We start from the raw sequence: 25,527 nt of genomic DNA, 5'->3' as shown, positions 1-25,527 counted from the left end.
TTCAGTCAAATTCCCTGTAACCTTTCTCAAAATCAAACTAATTGATATACAAAGATATAACCCCTATAATTTATTTAGGAGCTCCTATTATTATTATTATTATTATTTATTTCTTAGCTGACGCTCTTATCCAGGGTGACTTACAATTGTTGCAAGATATCACATTATTTTTACATACAATTACCCATTTATACAGTTGGTTTTTACTGGAGCAATCTAGGTAAAGTACCTTGCTCAAGGGTACAGCAGCAGTGTCCCCACTGCGGATCGAACCCACAACCTGCCGGTCAAGAGTCCAGAGCCCTAACCACTACTCCACACTGCTACCCATTGTGCACCATAGTGGTTGCATGGTGGTTCTGTAACTTAAAAAAAAAACAGAAACTTAGTAACAGGGTCAATTCTTTCAATAGCTTTACCAGCAATGGCAACGCAATGGATTTTGCAAACCAACACTACAATGATAAATACTAGTATAGGATTACCAGTATAACTGGTTCATCCCATTGTAATCACTCTCAATCTCTCAACCTAAATCACTCTAAACCTAAATATGACCTAATATTTCTATTAAAATGCTTCTTCGTATGTTGTGCTTTTATTTTATTTTAGAAACCAAAAAAAAAAAAAAAGCATCACGTCGATCTTTTTTACAGATTGAAAGCTCAACACATTGGGCAACATAAAGGACATCTGAAACCTATCTTTCAATGTCTGTCTTTAAATTCAGTTTAAGTCAGTTACAATTGTACAAAAACCACAACTGTATGAAATTACAGGAAACAACTGAAAATAGACTCCAGGAGGAAATTTAAAAACACAGAACAAAAAACTCATGTCTAACATGTTAAAGCAGACATAAAAATCAAGTTAATAAGTTGTATGGTATATTAGGAAGTAAAGCAGCATATTTAGCTCCTTGTATCCCCAAATATAAACTAAACAAGGCTATTTGTGGATGTAGTTGGATTTGCTCTCTTAATACAAAAACACCTTTATTCACATTATTATTATATTCATACTATATTTGTATAATCATTTTAAAGGGACAATTACACACTGGATACGATTCATGCAGAATGCACCAAGATAATAACACAACATGCCAAGATTCAAAAAAAGAAAGAAACAAGCTATTAAATGTGGTTAGTTTATTTTAGTACCAGTGACAAAAATAAAAGAATGGTACATCACCAATAAGTTAGCATTTTACAATATTAAAATATATTTTAGGCAAGTACTAAATACAGTTAAAGAGCAGTACATTCAAAAGGTTTTGAAACATACTACAAATTGTGTTAGATTAATTAGGGAGCTTACTGTATAGGCTGAAGTATAGGCTTGTACAGAATCTGAGCTTCAGAAAGCATCTGAAATTTTGGAAATTGGGATTTGGTTAAAAAAAAAAAAAAGCTTCCACACAGGTTTCAAAGCCACTCCAGGTTTTGGTACTGTACTGCCCACCCAATTTGAAAACTTACAACCCCAGCCTTGACCCTGAATTATTATTACTGCAAATTTGACACATCGTTTGACATTTTCACACAGGGAGCACAAAAAGTGACACCTTATGCATGTGTTAAATGTTGTCTATCGTTCACATGTAGACAGTACGTTTGCTCTTTATTGATGACAGTCGTACAATTCAGAAAAGTCTCAAAATGATTTATTTAAAAAACACAATAACAACAACACAGAAGAACGTTGTGTTACATTTTAACATACTTAATTTTGTTAGCTGTTTAAAAAAATCTTCCCATTCCTTGAGTCTTCAGAAATCTGGGGCCTCTTTCTCACAAATAATCTTTGCTGAAATAAACAAACACAGAGAGACCAAAATGGCAGTGTATATCCCAGGCTGGGGCCTGTTTAAAACAAATGAATCCCAGCCTGTTTAAAAACAGGCCCCGGCCTGGGGTACCAGTCATAATGACTCCACAAGTTTCTTAAGATCAATACTCATCAATATCATATCTCAATGCTCAAATCATCAATAATACTGGCAGTAGATGTGCTGTATGCTACACAGATAATATACCACAGAAAATAAAAAATATATATATTATTGTCACAAAAATGAAGTACCCCGTGCTCACTTATATTAGAATAAAACAGGAAACATCACTGAATAGGGCACTGTGTCATTTTAAAATAATCAAAAGTATTAATGGGTACATAATTACCTTTTTATTGTATTGTGTTACATGTTACCATGTGTTGCTACACATGTTTACGTAAGGTGTGTGTATTGTTTTTTTGGTTTTTTTTTTTTACATTTTGACCGCTTTTTTAAACTTTTAAATTGCATTCCCTGCCTCAAGATGGCTTCCCATGTAGCTGCATGGATCTCTCAGAACATTTAAAGTCATCTTTCACCTGAACCTACCATTGGCAGCAATGTGGAGTAGTGGTGAGGGCTCTGGACTCTTGACTGGAGGGTCGTGGGTTCAATCCCCAGTGGGGAACACTGCTGCTGTACCCTTGGGCAAGGTACTTTACCTAGATTGCTCCAGTTAAAACCCAACTGTATAAATGGGTGATTGTATGTAAAAATAATATGATATCTGTATAATGTGAAATAATGTATAATGTGATATCTTGTAACAATTGTAAGTCGCCCTGGATAAGGGCGTCTGCTAAGAAATAAATAATAATAATAATTGAAACCAGATTATCTGAAAGTTTGTTTGGTCCATGTCTTGTACATGTATTTGAAAACTGAACTGTTTTTATATACAGTAGATACACATGGAAATGACTTGAGCTCACAAACACCCAACAGAAATTGGGAATGCTTAAGTTTAAGTTTCATTAGTAACAATGTAATTACACATGAACAACTACTGATTTCGTATGAACTAAGCAGTAATTAAAAGGATTGCAACCTCGCGTCTCTCCATGATAATGCAAACCCCATTTCTGATATTTAGGCTTGGTTTAAACTGACTACTCCAAGTTTTTTTTAATAAAGCATTGCATTTATTTGGCCTTGAGCTTGTCTGGAGAATTCCATGTACTGGGACTAACAGCATTCCTCATTTCATTCAAATCATGTGGCAGTGTAACCTTTTATCTGTCTAATATATCTGTATGTGGGGCTGAGAAACAGTTTAAGCCAGTGCTATGAATTTAAATAAATAGTCTCTGAACAGCTCAAGAGATTTAATTAATCAAAATAGTCCTTAAAATATTTAATATTCATCTGAACAAATTTTAATTTGGCAAGATCATTAATTTGGAAACAAGCAATCAAAAAGGCTTAAGTAGGTGTTTAAGAACCACTTACATTAAATGCAGCATTTTATCAGATGTTATACAGGTTTTCTTATGATCAATTAAAAAGAGAGAATATCTCTTTAACAGGAATTTATTCTTGTTAGATTGGTCCATTTTTTTGTCAGCTGGAAAGACAAATCCAAACTATGAGGCAATGAGCTGTTACCCACTTATTTTACGGTTAAAACAGTTTGACCATTATATTAAATATTTATATAGTATTTTAAAACAAATTCCAAGTCAGCAATTCCATGATCTGTCATTTAAAAAAAATAAAATAAAAAAAAAGATATGTGTCAGTTTTAAACAATTTTGGGTTGAAACAGGCATGCCCAGTGAGTTTGATATTTCAGCGGACTGAAATGAGGGCTTCGAAAGTAAACCAAGGGCCTTCACCTCAAGATACAAACAGGTCACATTGGGTGTGTTCACACTACAGGAAAGTGACTCAGTAACACTTTAACTACACTGCAATAACAGTCTTTACATATATGGTTGTGCGGTTACAATGCAGCAACATACTTATTACAAAATGAAAATTATTGAGAGCTGCTAGCATATTTTGCAATTATTGAAAGTTGCTAACATATTTTGTAATTATAATTACATTCACTATGTTACTACATTGTAACTACACATGGACTTGAATAACAGAATCAATACCGCTGACTTCTGTTTGAATTAGCGCAGTAACAGAAGGGGTGACAACAGCTAAAGTTGCATCATGTTCAATATTCTCCTGCCAACTTCCCGTTAAAGAAAGGGAAGCGATGGTTATGTCAATACGCATTTCCGTCATCAGATGTTAACATGCAAGACACATTTTTTTGTACTGTTTCACCAAAAAGCTTAACGTATTCCAGTTGTGATTAGTGGCCGTCTTTCCCCCACCCAAGTGTAAACACACCTGTATTCTAAAATGTATTGAGATTCTTGTTGCATGTAAGGAAGTTGCTTTAGCTCTCTGACTTTTAGGTCTATCAAATTTCTTAGAGGCCTATATAAGCCAAAAACCACTTTGTGGATCATTTGGCTTCTGATCTTAAAGTAACCTGAGAAAGTGGTTTGCCAGACCATAGTAAACAATGAAAAATGCAACAATCCGAATTTTCGTTTCCTCTGAAAATTGCTGACTTGGTGTTTTGATTTTGCAGAGAGGGACCCTGTGCTGCTCTGAGGTGAGTTAAAGCACGCTGGCTTACGTGATAGTGCTTGAAAAAAAGAGGATCTCACACTCTGTTTCTGTTAGTTTCAGAATCGTCCACCTGAATAACAAACGTGTGTGATAAAAATAAACACAGTGCCCCATGAGAACAGTTAATGGCTATGTAAAAAAGTTTCATTCTTCGAAAGGGTAGTTTTTTTTTTCTATTAATAATTTATAACATAGAAAGGTGCCTTTAAAAACAGAAGGCTATACTGGAGTAATATCAAGTCAGAGCTTCACTCGTACCACCTCCAAAACACCCCTTTGCCTCTTGAAAAGTGACCCACTGTACAGTAGGTCCATGAAGATGGCGGTGGCTAGTTTAGCAGAACTGATAGTTATTTGTCTTCAGCTGGTCCTCCTCTCCTTGGTCACATGACTTTGGGTCATTGCAGGGTTCAGTTTCTTCAGTGGTGGCACACTGGATGTTTTCATAGTCCTGTCAATAACAGCAAGAAAATATCAATCACACACTACTGTTCTAGAAGCAGAAAACTGGGTGAATGTTTGAACTTTATATAAAGGATTTTAGCATTAATAGAACACCACAAAACGGTTTTAGTTAGAATCTCTAGTGCCCCTTTTTAGACTAGGAGAGTGAATACAGTACAGCAATATTTAAGAAAGAAGTGTTTCTTGAAAGCAGCTGCTTCCTGGTTACACCATTGTTTAAATATACATTCTGGTGTTAGTTTGATATATACAGACGTGCTCAAATTTGTTGGTACCCTTACAGCTCATTGAAATAATGCTTCATTCCTCCTGAAAAGTGATGAAATTAAAAGCTATTTTATCATGTATACTTGCATGCCTTTGGTATGTCATAGAATAAAGCAAAGAAGCTGTGAAAAGAGATGAATTATTGCTTATTCTACAAAGATATTCTAAAATGGCCTGGACACATTTGTTGGTACCCCTTAGAAAAGATAATAAATAATTGGATTATAGTGATATTTCAAACTAATTAGTTTCTTTAATTAGTATCACACATGTCTCCAATCTTGTAATCAGTCATTCAGCCTATTTAAATGGAGAAAAGTAGTCACTGTGCTGTTTGGTATCATTGTGTGCACCACACTGAACATGGACCAGAGAAAGCAAAGGAGAGAGTTGTCTGAGGAGATCAGAAAGAAAATAATAGACAAGCATGGTAAAGGTAAAGGCTACAAGACCATCTCCAAGCAGCTTGATGTTCCTGTGACAACAGTTGCAAATATTATTAAGAAGTTTAAGGTCCATGGAACTGTAGCCAACCTCCCTGGGCGCGGCCGCAAGAGGAAAATCGACCCCAGATTGAACAGAAGGATAGTGCGAATGGCAGAAAAAGAACCAAGGATAACTGCCAAAGAGATACAAGCTGAACTCCAAGGTGAAGGTACATCAGTTTCTGATCGCACCATCCGTCGCTTTTTGAGCGAAAGTGGGCTCCATGGAAGAAGACCCAGGAGGACTCCACTTTTGACAGAAAAACATAAAAAAGCCAGACTAGAATTTGCTAAAATGCATATTGACAAGCCACAATCCTTCTGGGAGAATGTTCTTTGGACAGATGAGTCAAAACTGGAGCTTTTTGGCAAGTCACATCAGCTCTATGTTCACAGACGAAAAAATGAAGCTTTCAAAGAAAAGAACACCATACCTACAGTGAAACATGGAAGCGGCTCGGTTATGTTTTGGGGCTGCTTTGCTGCGCCTGGCACAGGGTGCCTTGAATCTGTGCAGGGCACAATGAAATCTCAAGACTATCAAGGCATTCTGGAGCGAAACGTACTGCCCAGTGTCAGAAAGCTTTGTCTCAGTCTCAGGTCATGGGTCCTCCAACAGGATAATGAGCCAAAACACACAGCTAAAAGCACCCAAGAATGGATAAGAACAAAACATTGGACTATTCTGAAGTGGCCTTCTATGAGTCCTGATCTGAATCCTATCGAACATCTATGGAAAGAGCTGAAACTTGCAGTCTGGAGAAGGCACCCATCAAACCTGAGACAGCTGGAGCAGTTTGCTCAGGAAGTGTGGGCCAAACTACCTGTTAACAGGTGCAGAAGTCTCATTGAGAGCTACAGAAAACGTTTGATTACAGTGATTGCCTCTAAAGGTTGTGCAACAAAATATTAGGTTAGGGGTCCCATCATTTTTGTACATGCCATTTTCATTTGTTTTATTATTTACAATATTATGTTGAATAAAAAATCAAAAGCAAAGTCTGATTTCTATTAAATATGGAATAAACAATGGTGGATGCCAATTACTTTTGTCAGTTTCAAGTTATTTCAGAGAAAATTGTGCATTCTTCGTTTTTTGTGGAGGGGTACCAACAAATTTGAGCACGTCTGTATATATATATATATATACTTCTGCATATCATTTTTATATGTATGTTTAACCAGAAAAACCCACTAAAATGGAAGGTTAATACTAGTATGATTTATGTAGACCACTGAGATATCTGTCAAATGAAACCTTGACTAATCATAGTGAATTTTCAGAACACATTTTATTATTTGTTGTATCTCTTACTATACCTGCTTGGTTTCATCTCCCAGCAGTCTTTCAATGAGCTGCCCGATCTTGTTGAAAGTTGGTCGTTTGGTTGGCTCCAAGTTCCAGCACATTTTCATGATGGTGTATCTAAAGCAATGGAATGCAGGGTACAAGCATGTTTTCATAAATGGCTAGCTAACCCCATACTACACAAATCCTTGCATGCACTATATTTTAAATATATAGGCAAAGTTTATATTATACATATATGGCATATATATATATATATATATATATATATATATATATATATATATATATATATATATATATATTCTTTGTATTAGTGATTTGGCAGTCTGAACTTGTTACTAGTCCATTTGATACATTTCAATGTAATATTATAGGATTTCATTGGAGTGACAGAATCTGTTTTGTAGATATTTTGTAATGACCACAGATTTGTAATTTAAGTGGAACACCATAGAAGTAACAGCTATTCCTTTGGAATGAAAATGCATTTCCAAACATTATTTTAAAGTGTAATGGATTCATTCATTTAAAAAGAAAAACTTGAACTATTAGTTAACTGTGAAGTACAAGTGACAGCATTTTTATTTGCAACTTAAAACATGCAGAAATTCTCAAGTATCTGTAAATGGCTGAGTGTTATATTTGCAGAAATACGGTGCACAGTTATGGGAGATGTCTTTTGTTGTTCTTCACTTGATCATTTCTTCTGGATAATGGATAATGTAGCTATGCAACCACAAAGCCTGACGTTTCCATCCCTGTGTCAAAACACTTAATCAAAATGTATGTTTGAATGTAGGCTTCTCAGGGCTGTATTCAAACAAATGGGGAAGCTCAGCATACTGATCTTCCTATGTAAAATACTTCTTTAAAGCTGTATTATTTTACAGTAAAACATAATTGCTTCATGTCTGTTTCTGTTGACCACATTCCTGTGTATCTTTTTTATAAAATATAAAAGAGGGACATACTGGATCTCTCATGCTTCATGCATGATTAGAAATATTAATTATTTTTTTAACAACTTGTTTAACTCTGTCGATTAGACTTACATTTCAGGAGGCGCATAATCAGGTCTGGACATCTGATATCCATCTTTCACCTTTTTGTAAAACTTGCTGTCTACAAGCATGCTGGGATATGGGCCCTTGCCTGGAAAAGAATACGTTTCTCTTATACAAAATCCATGCAAGTCAGTAATATGTCTGAAGGCCATTTTAGTTGTTAGGGGGTAATAATATTTACAGAATGATACATCACGTGACTATTGTCCCTAACATAATAATCATAATGATATTACTTTCCAATCCCAGTTCCTGATTCCCACTTGCTTTTTAAATATGGTTTCTATGCAACAGCTGTAATATAACCGTCATGCATATTTAGCCCTATGTGTAATCCTGGCTTCAGCTGAATCACTCTATTTCAACATTATGGGTTTCCCCCCCAAACAATCTATCAAATATGTGGAACAGCTTTCATAGCTGAGGAGAAGAGTGTCTCCACTGTTTTTGCCATTCATATTTAAACTCATAAACACAGTTCTAAAAAGAAATGTACATTGCATAATACATGCATCACTTGTAAGCCTTCTAGTAAGCACTACTTTACCCAATGTCTCAGAACATAATACACAGTATGCCATTACCCAATGAGAAGATCTCCCAGAGTAGAATGCCGTAGGACCAGACGTCGCTCTGAGAAGTGTACACGCAGTCAAAGATACTCTCTGGGGCCATCCACTTCACTGGGAGACGTGCCTGCAGAGCCATGGAACCAGCAATAGAGTTAATTACAAACAGCAGTACCTGGTAAACATCCCAACTACATTACAGTCAACCAAATACATTTTATACAGTGCCAGCCCTTCTAGACCTCTTACCCTCAGCTCACCTGTCAAACCTTTTCCCCAACATTTCCACAATCGTAAAACTGCCAAGTAACCTAGGGTAAAGATTATTTCCACAATGTACAGTGCGCCTCATTTCAAAACTGTAAATGACAGTTTGGTATAGCTACTCTCTTTGAAGGAAGTATTGCATTGGTAATTTCGAGATGTACAGGTTCTGCTGTAAATAACCATACTATAGAGGGTTGACTGTGTAAATGCACACGTGTTTTCTCACTCACGTTTCCTTTCACCACATAGCTGGAGTCGTTCATGATGTCTCTCGCCAGCCCGAAGTCACAGATCTTAGCAACTCGTCCTTCAGTTAGCAAGACGTTTCTCGCGGCCACATCCCTGTGAATACACTGAACACAAAACATACAAATTTTAGATCACTACGGCAACCTGGCAAAAGGGTCCCATTTTATAAACATAGCTTGCCCATCACTGGCTGTCGAGGCCTAAGCATTTATGAAAACAGTAAACAAGACTTGATGGAAACGTCAATATTTCAATTACATTCCTGCTGCAAACAGATGTGTACATTATATTTTTTAAAAGACCTATAATACATTAATGCCTGAACTGTACTTATTATTCTAAGAATAGCATTGAAAACGAACACAGGGATCCAGCTGGAGTGAAGATAGTAATCTCCCAGGAAAAGTCCCTGAAATAATCCTTTTCAGACTGGAATTGAAGCTGAAACTGACAACATGGCATACAATACCAGCTTCAGTTTGAATCAGACTAGAACAAAATGAATGCTGATCCTTACATTCTTCTCAGCAAGGAAGTCCAGACCTTGAGCAACTTGATAGGAGAACCTGAGCAGGTCATCCATGTCCAGGGACCAGTCATCCTCCTGTATACCTGTGTGGTCAAGTGGTTAAAGAAAAGGGCTTGTAACCAGAAGGTCCCCAGTTCAAATCCCACCTCTGCCACTGACTCATTGTGTGACCCTGAGCAAGTCACTTAACCTCCTTGTGCTCCGTCTTTCGGGTGAGACGTAATTGTAAGTGACTCTGCAGCTGATGCGTAGTTCACACACCCTAGTCTCTGTAAGTCGCCTTGGATAAAGGCGTCTGCTAAATAAATAAACAAATAATACCATCACACATGGATCCTGAAATCACCCAAGTGCCAAACACTGGTCACACTAAAAGCCAGAGTATTACAGAGTTTTACTAGGGAATACAGGGATCTTTTTAATTTATCTAAACTGTGGGGGAACTAAGTAGGCTGTCATTTAAATAATTAAAATAAGAAAACTAACAGTGAATAGGTTGCACAGTGTTAAACTATTGTAGAAGCCATTGTTACTGAACTCTCACTGTTCAAATGCTGGCGTACATATTTTAACGTGGTTCTGTTATTTACCTTGAGCAGATCTGGAACCATTAAAACTTGACTTCATTTGCAAGTAACCATCCGAAGAGGAGCTTGAAATACCACTGTCGCTGTAATAATATAAAAATGTGGAATCAGTGGCCATTTGAAATGGCTACCCTTTAAAGGTTTGACATGGTGCTTATTTGTTTTTATGCAATTGTCCTCTCAATAAACAAGAAGCAGTGATACCCAAGAGTAGAAAAATATACAATTTTCATCTTCAATGTATACTGAAGTGGTAAAAAGCGTTGCAAATTGACGGCACTCAATAAAAAAAGTGTAATAAAAAAAGCATTAGAAGTAAAAAAATTAAAAAATAAATTCTCACTTTTAAAACCATGGAGTCTATGCAATCGATCTGTACAGCGGTGGATGTATTGGTTTTCAGCTCTTAAACAGCTGCAGAGTTCAAGTTACTTATACAATGTTATAAGCTAACTTGAAATGTGCAACTGTTAACAGCTGAAAAAAATTAAAAAGGTCTAATTAAGCAAATTATCAGTTCAATGAAGGGTCTAGTTAAGTAATCGAGAGCTCAACTGGAATGTAAACCAGCAGACACAATGAGTCCTCAGGACCGGTTTGGGAACCACTGATCTAGACAGATTGTATAGACACCCTTATCTTTTACTAAAAGTACCTTCTTATGTACTTCTTGTCGATGCTCAAGTTTTTGTAGTCACTGGTCTCTTCCAGGATGGGCTCACTCACTGCATTGGCTAGAAAACTCTCTGTCTTTTTCCTGAGGAGATTCAGTAGGTCTCCATAGCTACAGTATTCAGTGATAACAAGGACTGGGCCTAAACAATTGGAAAACATGTTTATTTGTAGGGGGAAAAAATACTTAAAGACTTAAGAGTTATTTAAATACTGAAGTCTGTTTTGATTATTTAACTTATAACAGACCAGCTAACTAATCTCCAATGGGTAACAAGTGCACGCACACACACACACACACACACACCCCTACCTCCATGTGTACAGGCTCCCAACAGATTTACTATGTTCTTATGATGTCCCAGGTGACTCAGGATCTTCAGTTCTGACATCAGGGCTTCCCTCTCATCACAATGGGCACTTGCTATAAATATATAGTAATTAACAGGTCTAATAGTGCTTACACTGGTACCTGGCTCTTGTCCAGTTTTATCTTTCAAGCTACAGTTTGCAAATGCACTTACGTTTAAGCATCTTCACTGCTACTCGAAGTACAGTGTCTTCCTTCCCAAGACCATAGGCTGTTGCTTCAACAACCTTTCCAAATGCACCGGCACCCAGGATCTTTCCTGAAACAAATGAAGCACGGCCACATCTTTCAGTTCCATTCATTTAAACATCTACAATGGCATGGCTGCTCACAATGGACACATGTATGTGAAACATTACACAAATGGATCTTAATGAGTAACTCCCAAGAAATGATTGCTAGTTTATTTGTCCATTTTGTTTTCCTATGACAAGAATTGTAAATTCTACATATTATATATTTTACTGAATATGTGAAAAAGTTCCCATGGAAAAAAATAAAATAAAAAAATAATTGCTAACATGATAAACAACTGAAGCCTGTAATTACTAGACACCTTAGTTGTTGCTAATTTGGTAGACTAGACAGATGCAAATGTTCCACTGGAAAAAAAGAGCTGTTTATACAATCGTTCTCACATGCATTGCTCAACATCATGACTACACTGCCTTTCTGTTTTCATTAAGAACCTCGGGAATACTTTACATAAACTGTCTCTAATTACTGTGCATTTACACAGTAGTTATTTAGTAAATACATGTCTACGTACACATAATTACAATGCTATTATTCATAGTTACAATGTACTTGATGTGTACATTTTTTGCATGATATAACCCTAACCTTAACTCTAAACCTAACCCTAACTCTTTTCTGATACAATTATGTACTTACAAATATTGTGCAAAAAGCACGTTAAGTGCATTGTAACAATGCATAATAGCGTTGTAATTATGTGTAAGTACACATGTATTTACTATGTAAGTACACAGTAACTAGAGACGCTTCATGTAAAGTGTTTTGAAAGCCCTACCTAGGCATAGCTTGTCCCTGGGGAACTCCCATTTGACATTGTAGGGAAGCTGGGTTGGGTCAATGAATGTGTAGTTGTTCCCATCATTTGCTTCAACGATCTTCCAACGGATTTCATACCTGGGTTTCTGAAATCCGAGACATTACAGTACATCCATTAAGGGAACTTTGCTGTGACAGGTTTGAGCAACATTAAAATGAACAACAAATAGCTTTATTTTATTTTTTTGTCATTATTTTTTAATTACATTTTTGGAAATTTTTTAAACTGTTTATGGTGTATGAGACGAGGACATTCCAAGTACAACACCGTGCACCTTTCAAAACAACATATTTCATAAATGTATAGCAAATGGCAGTGCACGACAAGTATTCTTTATGTTGATTTGTTAGCTATAACATAAGGCTCTGACCTGTTTGTACTTGTACAAAAGGATCATGAGAAGAATCAGGAAGAGCGTTGCCACGGCTATGGAAGCTGTGAGAGTTGGCTTGAACAGCTCATCATTGACCAAGTAGGACCTTTCTGTAAAACAGACGGTTATGTACAGTTAAAACAGCACGCCAACAAAACCAAAAAAAAAAACATTGTACAACTCCCTGTAACTGGCTTGGAGCTTGCTTTCAGCTTTACTCCAAATCCAAAGAACCTGCACTGAACAGCTTTAATCATTTCATTCCTAATGTGTAAAACGTATTCACAATGCAGTATATCCACAGCAAGGAAATGTGATGGATAATGCGTGGATCGTTTGGCTATACTGGACCCTAGTCACTATTGTGATTATTCATATGTTTTTCCTCATTCCTCATTGTTCGCTACACTCACTGTAAGTTGTTCTTTAGTCATTTAAGAATTGTGATTGGTGATTTTTTTTTTTTTTTTATTTCATACTAATCACAATTTGACATTCCACAGTCTTTCAATAAAATGTGAGCTAAAAGTTATGAATACTGTGCCTTACTGTACAGTATGTGTGGCCGATACTGTGCACTCCCTTTGGGCTGAAGGATTATATCCTTAAATACTTGTTTTAGAATTCAAGTTATGCCAACTGATGGGAACGTTTTCTGTCTGTGGTTCCCAAGACTTGCTTATTTTGGTACTCTATATTTAACTCTTACGCTAGTATTTTAATAGGATGCAATAAATACTTCACATTTCTCATAAACAATTGTTACTAATGGACACATTTAAAATTGAGCAATAAAAAAGGAAGGTACATGATTTTTTATTTTTATATAACCACACGTTTCTAAAATTACTGGACATAAAAACATGATGTTTTCAATGCACTGTTATTGACCTGCTAAGCAGTGCTGCATTAATACATGCTATCATGTTCATGCTGTAAACCTTTAGAAGCATTTACAAAGCTCTACCACTGCAGTTATAATACAGTGCTGCTGAAATGAAGTTTATTTAGACTACAAACTCTGAAAACAATTGGACCAGAGATGTTGCTAATTTGTTTTAAAGCATCAGTTATCATTCTTTAATGTTGTGTTCTGTAGGATAAATCTAAAACAATTCTTAATTTTCCTTTGCTGGTCATCTTTTACTAAGTTAATTAACCCATTGGAAAATGTACAGGTCTTATGAGATTTATCTAACTCACACATTTTAATGTGTACAGATACAGATTGTGAAGACATGATCTTCAGTTATAAAACTGCAGTAATGGCTAAAATATATATATACAGCATATGTGTGTGTGTGCTATTATTTAGGAATACTGTTAAGATCATTTGAATATATGTTACATTGGTGAGGGACAATCGGAAATTAAGATATCGTCACCTATGACTCACCTATGACTTCTGTCAGAATTGCTGCATGATCTTCTCCTGCAAAGTTTGATGCCAGACATTCCACAGTCATCCTCTCATTGAATGTCCCCACGGTAACAGAGCTCTCAACCTCAATATGTCCATAGGGGGTTGTCTGCAAGATGATAGTATTTCCTCTTAGCTGCTCAATCTTTCCTGAGTCGTTCTCTGTGCAGCTACAGGGCCAAGAATTAAAAAAAAAAAATCAGTATGTCTGGCATAGTAATGTTTTAAATTTCCAGTCCTAAATGTGTATGCTATAAAAGTGCAGCTGCATTTAGATAATCTATTGTGAGGATCAATAAAATACATTTCCATACCGGTCTTGGATTCCAGGACATTGGTACCACTGAATGGTGGGGGCTGGGTAACCAGAAGCTTTGCAGAGCAGCTGGTTTGTGGTATTCTGAAAGCCTACAGAAGCAACAGGCTTCTCTGCCAGAGGGATAGGAACACAAACGCCAAATCAATAACCATCCACATAGTTAGCACACAAACATCAAGTCTGCCAGTTGGATTGTTAGAATGTGATTTTGCATTTTGTCAATTGTCTTAAGCTTGTTTCATGATTTACAATGTAATTAAAATATGAAAAGGGGCTCTAAACTCACGGTGTATTTGAATGTGAAAGGTAACTGACGAGTCTGAGTTTGCATTTCTTGCGTAGAACATGTACTGGCCTCTCTCTGTTGTTTTCATCCTGTTCAGCTTCAGAACAGACTCATACCTGCATGAAACACACAACACTGGGATTACAACCCCTTCCTTACTCTGCAATGACCAAGAAATAACCAAAAGAGGAACATGTCATCTTTTAGGGGCTGATGCCAGGCACTTGTTTTGCCTGATCAGGGGCCAAGTTCTACTGCCTCCAGTTAGTTTAGAGTAGCTGACTAGTGCAAGACACCAGCAGTTTAAGAAGTGGCTATACATTCCCCCATTTCACACAACTGCAGTGTTTTAGATAATAAAGATGTAGTAGGTTCCAGTTGATTGGGTTGATGAAACACTACTGATGTCAACTATTTGCTTCAGCAGTTACCAGAAAAAGCTGCCAGAAAGTTGACCTTTGTTGGATGGGCTTTATTATCACAAAAAGACTCTGGAACAAAAAGCAAAGAACGTTTGTTTAATGATATAAAGGAGGTGGTCAAAACCAGAAGGGACCATACCATTTATTCGCCCTTTCAAATTCAAACATATTATTTTTTTGGCATTACATATGTACTGCGTTTTAATGGACTTAATTTATGACCAACTCTTGACGTCTTGCTGTTAAACAAAAGCAGTCCCTTTTGACCCACATTTTTTAACCAGCTTATTTAAACTCCAGTAATTTGCTCATGGTTTACCACAGAAGGACACAACACAATCCTGAAATATGACAACCAATCTAAACTCAATTTGCAAGCATTCCTTTAAACAAAATCTAAATTTAAAATAAAATACCTGTTATTAAATCTGTGAAACTCTTCTTTATGTCCTGAAACATTCTGCGACCTTGGTGTATCCCATCTTGATTCCAATATTGCAGGATAGGCTTCAATCAGCACCTTGAGCTCCAGATCTTCTCCCTCGGGAACCTCCAGCATGGTGTCCTGCTGGGCTGAGAGCCTCACGTAGCCTTCCTCTGCAAGGAACACATTGATAGACACTTACTGCTGAAATATCTGCACACGAACACACTGATAGACACTTACTGCTGAAACATCTGCACAGGAACACATTGATAGACACTTACTGCTGAAACATCTGCACAGGAACACAATGATAGACACTTAATATTGAAATGTTTGCCTTTGAAGTTTTTTTGGTACAACTTTTCTGTCCCTTAACTGCACTTTAATTGCATTGTGTGGTTGCATAGTAACTGCATTGTAAAAGCATATACAGTGCCATTTAAAAACACGCTAGCAACTGTCTACATTTCTCATTTTGTAATTAAGCATGTTGCCGCATTATACCCACACAACCAGCTGCATAATTACTGTGTTATTCCAGTGTAATTACAGTGCAGTTAGAGAGACGGTGTATGTGAAGTGATACCTTCTTGAGCATCATGGGTAAATAGAGAATGGAGTTACACTGCAGAAACAAGAGAGCACTATTGTCTTTAGTCTTACCTACAACTTGCAAATATGTGGTGGAGCTGTTGACGCCTGCCTCATTCATGCCTATGCAAGTTATATTCCCTGTGTCCGACGTCTTCACAGCAGAGATTTCAAAGATGCTCATTATAGACAGCTGGCTTCCATCGTATTTTACTTCTTCTGACACTTCAAAATTCTGCAAAATAGATGCTCGTATAGTAAACCTCATCTTTGTTTAATGCTTGTATGGGCTTTAATAACATCAGGGGTGCTAAATGACAATTAATTCATATATTGTAGAATATTAGAAGATTTGTTTTACAAATTTGCGTGCATCCTGATGGGGTTATATGTAATTGGGTAAATGTTTAGTGGTATTAAACGATGCAGGACCTAGTTAGGCCATTTGAATGTATTTCTATACAGAATGTTAGTCATGACCTTGTAACTTTCACAAGAGGCTGGGCCACGAGGAATCCAATATCAGTTGGTCATGGCATGTTGCATTTTACAATGCTACCATTATTTAAGCAAGAGGGAAGACAGTTGAGAGAAGGAAGTAGTTTTTAAGGTCTGACTACGTCACGTGAGTGCAGCAGGAAAACAAATACAGGTGTTCAATGATGTTGCCTCACAGTGTGAGCGTTTCAATAATGGAGTGACCCAAAGACTATTTTAACATTTAAATTGGATTGCTTGTAAGTTTTTTAAAGACATGAGTGCCTCTTTGAAACCTCCCAAATATTTTTGACGCTACAATAAAAAATAAAAAAAACGCACACAAAAAACACAATTTGTCTAGTAAAATGTCTACTATTTATGCTACAAAATACAGGTGAATGAAATGTCAGTACCAGTGAATACAAAACAAAGTGAAATGCATATTCAACATAAATTCAATAATATATACTACTAGATCAAGGATTTGCCACGTGTTAGTTATCAGGTGGATCTGAAATACAGTAACACTGAGCACTGCCATGAATCCTACAGTACAGTATATGCAGTATTTACAATAGTCACACACCTTGCCTGCTGAATGTTTCCAGGTTACATTGTAATTAAAGTTTGGGTTACTTGTGGAACAGCTGATTCCAAACTTCTCTCCGACAATGCGCACGTGCTCCTGACGTTCAACCAATACGTACGGTGGGAAACGTAACTCTGGAAACAAGATAACAAGTCGTCAGCATATGAATTCCCTTCTAATGCATACTCTGCACCTGTATATCAGGTAGTCTCACTGATATCCAGCTATAGCTACTGTATATCCACACTGAGAACTGGCCAAGGCCTGTGTTAAATAAAAATAAGGGTAGCATCATAACCATTATCATTGTATCTATTTATTTCAGATCCAAGTTTAGACGAAGTCGAATGACATTGCAGGTATTGCTTTTTAAATTTTACACGAAAAAAGGTAAAAGGAAGACTTACTCTGATAGACATTGAGGGAGAATGACTTTGAGACTTTCTCAACTCCATTCTTCATAGCTACGCAGACATAATCACCACTGAAACGGGGCTCAACATTTTGGATGGTTATTCCTCTCTGCCGATCCCCAGTGTACACCATTCCACTTGGGACTGAACTGCCATTTTTCATCCTGAGGGACAACTCCGTGACTCCCGGATCAGTCAATAGACAAGGCAGGAGAACATCCACTCCTTCAGGCTTCATAATATAATTACTGTACGTCCCTGCTACAAAGAAGATCTTGGGATCTGCAAAAAAGTTAATGAACTATTTATTGTTATTGCATTTTCATTTGCATTTGTCTACTTAGGGAAGTTTCTTCCCCTGTTTTCCATGTCATACTACAGCATTTTACTGACAGATTATAAGGGATTTTAATATCATAGACAGTCATTTTGTGGGATTAGGTCTGCCATCCATCTTGTGATCAATAAGGATTTGCTGTAGACTAAAGCGACAGCTACCGAGCGAGGGTCGTAGAAGCGACAGCTACCGAGTGAGGGTCGTAGGAACATCTCCAGGGGCACCTACACACAAACCCTTCAGTACTTAAAGAGGTATTGGAGTTGATATGAAGTAAGCAGTACATGTAGAAACACTATAGGTGCTCCCGGAGCAGGTGATGTAAAGTTTGTGTGTCCTATAGATGCTCCAGGAGACGTAGAAGTTTCCAGGGTATTTGTCACAGGACGAATCGACAATCTGCTAATGGCAATCTGCTAACCTCAGGTTATGCCTTTGGTTTCGCTACTTATTCAGGACAAGGTATTGAAAGTAAGTCTTTATTAAGGAACCATTAAGATTTATTTCACATTAGTTATGGTACCTTTCACATAAACATGCACAGAGGTAAACAGATCAGTGTGGTTCTGATATGCACATTTGTAGATGCCTGTAAATTCTGCTGTAGCTCTGGTTGTGAAGTTGCTGTATTTTCCATACTTCCTCTCCAGTTTCTGGTGTTTTGCCAGCCTTGTGATCCAGGTCACATCCTCATTCCCCTCACAGTAAAGGCTCAGCTGCTGCCCCACATTCAGGACTAATTCTGAGACATTTGGGTTAATAACTGGCAGGTTCAAACCTATAAAGAAACAAAATACGTTATGTATTTACTGGTTTGCAATGTGTTATGATACTATAGATTATGAAAGCGTTGGAAAACATCTTTATGACATGCAATGCAATCTTAAATAAGATATACAGGGTTGGGGGAAGACTACGACTTTTCTGGATATATTTCAAAATATGGGTTTATAACCTAGAGAGTCCAGCAGTTATACTGTAGTTTGCCTTTACTACAGATATGTGGCATACATTTCTGTGATTGTGGATGGAACATACATTAACAAAAGTATTTAACAACTTTCTTGTCCTGATATAACTGTGTGATTAAATGTAAGTACAATGTAACTACACTGTTTTAAATGTACCTGTATTCTGTATTCTCCCTACTTTATAGTTAAAGTGTAGGAGAAGGGAGGATGGTTAAGTACTGAGGTACAGCAGTTTTTCTCTAAAGGAGCAGGAGAGCTCCCTGAACACAGCAGCGGCCGCAGAAACATTAGGAAACACATTGCAAAGGCGCAGCTCAATTCAGATTTCAATTCCTGTTTACCTCTCGCTTCTGCTTTTACCCTTCATCATGAAAGATTCAAGCACTTGTCAAGGCTCTCTTTTTACTTGGTTAGAGTTATCAAGCCATGCTGTTCTTTTCCATCTACTCGACGGCACATTTACTCCCAGTGTTTTACCTTCTGATAATAATACATATTTTTTATTATACTTTTAATAAAATATGCCAATCTGAAGGTAAGCATCCCAACTGCATATCCTGTACGTTAGGGTGTGGGTATCCCATTGTTTAAAAGATGTGCAGTTTGAGAGAGATGATTTCCAATAGTGGGGTGATAATGGACTGCATTTCCAAGTGAAATATATCATTTGATGTCCATCACAGATGGGCTGAACCACTACCCGAATGTTCTATCTAAGGGCCATTAAAAGTTATCAGTCCAATTTACAACAAAATGTTACTAACAGTACAGGAACAAATCCCTCTTCCCAATGCTGATTACTGACATAATAGTGGTGCACATCAGTCTTCATTCATGTAGTAAATCTGAACACCACATTGTAGCTTTAATGAACAGACTATAGCATGTCTTTAAGAGGGTTAAGAAGATTTCATCTTTATTTTGCAATGTGTGTGACTAAGAAGTGAAGACTAATGCAATCCAGTAGTAGACTAGAGGTCAATAGCTTTACTTTGTCAATTACCCTTCAATCAGAATCTTCTGAAGAAATGCACTCTTTGAGCCCTCAAGTCATCTCATAAATATGTCCTGATTTACTATGCAGTCCAACCCTGCTGACTTTGGACAATACTAATCCCAACAAGATTAACAAATTAGGAACCAATCCCCCATATAGCTCAGAGTCCCAGTTGTTTTGACTTCCAAGTTGTGTTTCATGTTTTCAGGTTACAAAATTGGGTGGAATGAAAAAATAGAAGTGTTAAATTGGGTCTCTGCATATGCACAGAGATCAAGTAAAATCAGGTCTTAAAAACAAAACAAAAACAGCTGCTTTACTTCTTAATGTACTGCCATTTGATACGCTTATTAACAAGGAACTACCTTTATTGTTTTTACACAAATAAACAAATAATTCTAATGTTTTAAGAAAGTGTCCTTGATTTATAATACATGCACAACATTAATGAAAGGATCTGTCAGGTTAATAACAGCATTTCAGGTTCAACCTTAGTTTTAGAAATTCCATTCGGAAGGTTAGAATCCCAGCTTTACTCTAAAATCAGAACCCCTAATCATCAATCTCTTCTAATTACTAATTAGATGTAACTAAACCTCAGTAAATAAAAGGATAGTACAGTACACCACTCAGACATACCACTATAGAAAATAGAAATACACACATGCATTTAAGCATAATATATTGTATAGCAATATTTGAACTTTTTACTTTCATCGACAAATAGGCATTGTAAATGTATTATGAAATATATATTGCACAAATGAGGTCATGCGCTTTTTTTTTAATTGCCTAACTGAATTGTGACACTATCCTAGTGATTGTAATTACCAGTTACAATTCAGGAATTCCACATTTTGTGCAAAACTGACGTTTAAAAAGTTTTGTATGAGTTGTAAAAGATTGGTTGCCGAATGCATAAAACCCAGAAAACGTGGGCAGATTAATGTTCCTGTGTATTGAATTTTCACATTTTACATTTCCTCAAGGGACTCGCAAAACAAAGACGTTTAAACAGCCTGCTGATGCCATCCTCCCTTTGCCTTAAAACACTGCTGATGATTATTACAGTATCCGATTATCCGATCCGGCTATATTAATGTCATGTGTTTCATGATAATGTTGTACCACATCATTCTAGAATAGAACATCCCTTCCTACACTTACAGGTACTGTAGAATATTGCTAATCAGACATCAGGTTGCCATACAAGTTACTGTAAAAACAGCAGTGTTTACAGGGACTGAGAGGCACTGGCATTGATGGACTTTCTAGGATCTAATGGGTTAACAGGGTTCTTTTTATTCAAATTCAGCAACCTTTACTGAGAACAACCCTGATGGTTGTCCTTGCCGATATCCCGTTTGTTCTGGTTAAAAAAGTCAATTTAAAATGTGAGTTGGATGTCATCTGACTTTGACTGCAGGGACCAGAGATAATACACTAATTGTTGGACTGTTAACCCGTTTCTTTTAAAGCCATTATGAAATAACACTGATGTTGCCAGATCTCATGACAGCTTTTAAACTATATGAAAAACAAATGTGTTTCTATCTATCTATCTATCTAGTTTTAAAATAACCTTTATTATCACATTACATTTCACATTTCTATCCCCCACACCTCCTGGGTAAGTTTATATTCAAGCTCCATCTTGAGTCTGGATGCCACGATCACTTTAAATACAGCAATCACATCCCCTGTCAGAACATCAGTTACTTTATTTTTCCTGCTTTTAATGATTGCTAGTTTGTCTCGCCTCACTAAAAAATGTGCCAGGCACTTATTCTTTGCCCTTTTGAAGGACCTCACCCCAAAAATAAACAGTGTTTCACAAAAAAGTACCTCAAGACCCCTAAACATATCTACCAAAAGCCCAAACAGTGGCTGCAGTCTGGGGCAGTACATAAAACAATGAAACACATTCTCTCTCTGCAAACAGTAGGGGCACTTGTCTTCAACTCCTGGCTTAATAATCGCCATAAAGGAGTTTGGCTAAGATAGTGTGTAGCACTCTCCATTGTAAATCCCTGACATTTTTCTTAAGTGGTGACTTATACAGTCCCCTGTACAACAACCACAAGTGCAAAATTCAGCAACTTATGTCATCCAGGGACAGTAGAAGGGAGACATTCTGCTAATTCCGGGGTACAGAAGCTTGTACCTCTGATGTGCACCGACAGTATTTTGGACAGTGCAGACTTCTTTAGGAGATAGAGCTTTTGTGGTTTAGACTACTGACGCTTCATGGTCCCTTGGCTTGAAGAGTGCTCATGAGAAACCAGTATTATTCCTTAGTACAGGGAAAGCTGTACGTAATAACTTATGAATAAAGCTAAGAGTCTCTATAGAGAGACCAAATCTTGTTGTTATTATTTTATTATTATTTGTTTATTTAGCATACGCCTTTATCCAAGGCGACTTACAGAGACTAGGGTGTGTGAACTATGCATCAGCTGCAGAGTCACTTACAATTACGTCTCACCTGAAAGACGGAGCACAAGGAGGTTAAGTGACTTGCTCAGGGTCACACAATGAGTAAGTGGCTGAGGTGGGATTTGAACTGAGGACCTCCTGGTTACAAGCCCTTTTCTTTAACCACTGGACCACTGGACCACCTTGTTACAGGATAGCGCTGTGGCCCAAGATGTTACAGGCAAGAATTAGAGACTCAGACAGAAGCTGCAGTTCAAGGGTTAAAGCACACATTTATAACACAAACTGAAACCAAATAAACAGGCATGGGGGTCAAATTAAAAGGGTTAACAAAAGACGAATCAGGAGGATGGGCATTGGCCTTCACTACCTTCAACAAACCAACAAACCAACAAACCAACACACAACACACAACACACAACACACAACACACAACACACAACACACAACACACAACACACAACACACAACACACAACACACAACAAAGGCTTTCTGGCTCTTTTTATACATGTGGCCACTCCCCAATTATCTCTCAATTATCTAATTGGGGAATGGCCACACCTGTGATTGTTGGCAGGGACAGATTTAACCCCATCCCTGCCAACCTTACATTCCTGCACACACACACTATTTACATTTGTAAGGCTTTCACTCTGCCACACTGATACTTATAAGGTGCTTTGATCTTCTTATACACCACTCCACCCTTATATGTACCAGACTGTAACACCACTGGTTTTTCAGAAAACAACAGCACATTAAGATTCAACGCTGTAATGAGAACTTTCAAAGATCAGTAAACTAAAAAAAGCAGAGAGAGACTAAAGCTGAATAAATCACAGTAGAAGTCTATTGACTTCCCCCTAAAATGGAGCTACTATCAATATAGAAGTACATTTTAAGGGTCAATCAGCACTTTTTTTTACATCCATATATTATAATGCAGAAGTTAGACATGCAATACTGTGCAAAAAAAACATGAATTCCAGTATTTACTATCTTATGTAGCCTTTTCACCTTCAAGACACCAAGGGTTATCTTAACAAATGTGACCCAGCCCAGTGCACTATAATACCTTCTTGGGTCACTTCTGGGTCAGTTGTTTGTCTATGACGCGACCTTCAAGTGTGTACTGTTGTACAGTTATCTTTATACCATAGAATTACTATTTGGTGATTGCCAGACTGACACTGAGCTATGGCATTGAGAATCATTTTGTATATGATGCATATAATGTGCATTAAAAGATAATGTACCACAAAGTACTAAAGTAACCTTTACTCCTTCACTGCTTCTTTGTTTCGAATTCTTTCAGTCAAAGGAATTATTGTTTTTACTTTAACGTCGCATTTTGGATGAAAAAAAAGCATATTAAATGATTTTCCATCAAATGTATCATTGGAGAATCATAAGAGGTATGTCTTTCCTATTCAATCCCCCCTTGTTCTCTCAAGACAATGTTTTGGTGTTGTTTTGTTGTTTTTTGTCCATCACAAGCTGTCAATACTGATACGGCTGCGTGGGACAAATTGTCTGAATGCACCACATTCGGTAGTGTCAGGAATTCTCCTTCATGCACACCCTGTTCTACATAATACATAGCTATTGTATAAAGAATCATTGAAGGCAGGTTAGATTGTGGGTTGCAAAAGTAGATACAGAAGCCACTGTGAAGGTATTATGTTACCACACTGCAACAGCACTTGGAAAATACAGATTTTTTTTCATATTATACAGTTGTCCCACATTCCAAGAGCTCATTTTTTTGTAAATAAAAGTGATACAACCAATACGTACGGTGGGAAACGTAACTGGAAACAAGATAACAAGTCGTCAGCATATGAATTCCCTTCTAATGCATACTCTGCACCTGTATATCAGGTAGTCTCACTGATATCCAGCTATAGCTACTGTATATCCACATTGAGAACTGGCCAAGGCCTGTGTTAAATAAAAATAAGGGTAGCATCATAACCATTATCATTATATTTATTTATTTCAGATCCAAGTTTAGACGAAGTCGAATGACATTGCAGGTATTGCTTTTTAAATTTTACACGAAAAAAAGGTAAAAGGAAGACTTACTCTGATAGACATTGAGGGAGAATGACTTTGAGACTTTCTCAACTCCATTCTTCATAGCTACGCAGACATAATCACCACTGAAACGGGGCTCAACATTTTGGATGGTTATTCCTCTCTGCCGATCCCCAGTGTACACCATTCCACTTGGGACTGAACTGCCATTTTTCATCCTGAGGGACAACTCTGTGACTCCCGGATCAGTCAATAGACAAGGCAGGAGAACATCCACTCCTTCAGGCTTCATAATATAATTACTGTACGTCCCTGCTACAAAGAAGATCTTGGGATCTGCAAAAAAGTTAATGAACTATTTATTGTTATTGCATTTTCATTTGCATTTGTCTACTTAGGGAAGTTTCTTCCCCTGTTTTCCATGTCATACTACAGCATTTTACTGACAGATTATAAGGGATTTTAATATCATAGACAGTCATTTTGTGGGATTAGGTCTGCCATCCATCTTGTGATCAATAAGGATTTGCTGTAGACTAAAGCGACAGCTACCGAGCGAGGGTCGTAGAAGCGACAGCTACCGAGTGAGGGTCGTAGGAACATCTCCAGGGGCACCTACACACAAACCCTTCAGTACTTAAAGAGGTATTGGAGTTGATATGAAGTAAGCAGTACATGTAGAAACACTATAGGTGCTCCCGGAGCAGGTGATGTAAAGTTTGTGTGTCCTTGTCACAAAGACGGCCGGAGTGGGTGGCGTCAGACCAGAAGCAGGAAATAAACAGACAGAGAGGTGTGGTTTGGTGGAGCTGAGCGAAACCATTCGCTCAGCATTTAATAAACAGCACAGAAAATGAAAGGTTTTAACACAAAACACGGGACACGGCACTATTTGCCAAAATAAAAAGACAAACAAAACGTACTACACTTAAACAGACAGACGAACAAACACGGTGAGTAAAAACACTTCTAATTACTTTACTTTGTTTTATTTTCTCCTTCTCTCTCTCCCGTTCTCCACTCACGAACACCCAACCCCGAGTGA

General features: G+C 37.3%; 1 protein-coding gene across 4 annotated transcripts in view; it reads right to left on the bottom strand.

The window, feature by feature from the left end:
• Nucleotides 1-1,136: 1,136 nt before the first annotated feature.
• Nucleotides 1,137-25,527, bottom strand: part of LOC117431496 (macrophage colony-stimulating factor 1 receptor 1) — a 41,119-nt gene continuing 16,728 nt past the window's right edge. For 3 of the 4 annotated variants that reach the window (XM_058996076.1, XM_058996080.1, XM_058996077.1), the window contains 21 exons: nt 24,531-24,818; nt 18,563-18,817; nt 17,697-17,984; nt 17,287-17,423; nt 16,293-16,455; nt 15,619-15,799; nt 14,781-14,896; nt 14,490-14,604; nt 14,152-14,345; nt 12,753-12,865; nt 12,341-12,467; nt 11,462-11,566; nt 11,251-11,361; nt 10,921-11,080; nt 10,269-10,348; nt 9,667-9,761; nt 9,131-9,253; nt 8,649-8,760; nt 8,053-8,152; nt 7,009-7,114; nt 1,137-4,922 (listed from right to left, as the gene is read on the bottom strand). In XM_058996076.1, the coding sequence (XP_058852059.1) occupies nt 4,806-4,922; nt 7,009-7,114; nt 8,053-8,152; nt 8,649-8,760; nt 9,131-9,253; nt 9,667-9,761; nt 10,269-10,348; nt 10,921-11,080; nt 11,251-11,361; nt 11,462-11,566; nt 12,341-12,467; nt 12,753-12,865; nt 14,152-14,345; nt 14,490-14,604; nt 14,781-14,896; nt 15,619-15,799; nt 16,293-16,455; nt 17,287-17,423; nt 17,697-17,984; nt 18,563-18,817; nt 24,531-24,818 (3,086 nt within the window). In that variant the 3' untranslated portion in view covers nt 1,137-4,805. The remainder of the gene's footprint in view (nt 4,923-7,008; nt 7,115-8,052; nt 8,153-8,648; nt 8,761-9,130; nt 9,254-9,666; nt 9,762-10,268; nt 10,349-10,920; nt 11,081-11,250; nt 11,362-11,461; nt 11,567-12,340; nt 12,468-12,752; nt 12,866-14,151; nt 14,346-14,489; nt 14,605-14,780; nt 14,897-15,618; nt 15,800-16,292; nt 16,456-17,286; nt 17,424-17,696; nt 17,985-18,562; nt 18,818-24,530; nt 24,819-25,527) is intronic. The other variant, XM_058996079.1, reaches the window with a different exon arrangement.

This window comes from Acipenser ruthenus, chromosome 22, assembly GCF_902713425.1.
Source record: "Acipenser ruthenus chromosome 22, fAciRut3.2 maternal haplotype, whole genome shotgun sequence".
Taxonomy (NCBI): Eukaryota; Metazoa; Chordata; class Actinopteri; order Acipenseriformes; family Acipenseridae; genus Acipenser; species Acipenser ruthenus.
This window is presented reverse-complemented; position numbering and strand designations above follow the sequence as displayed.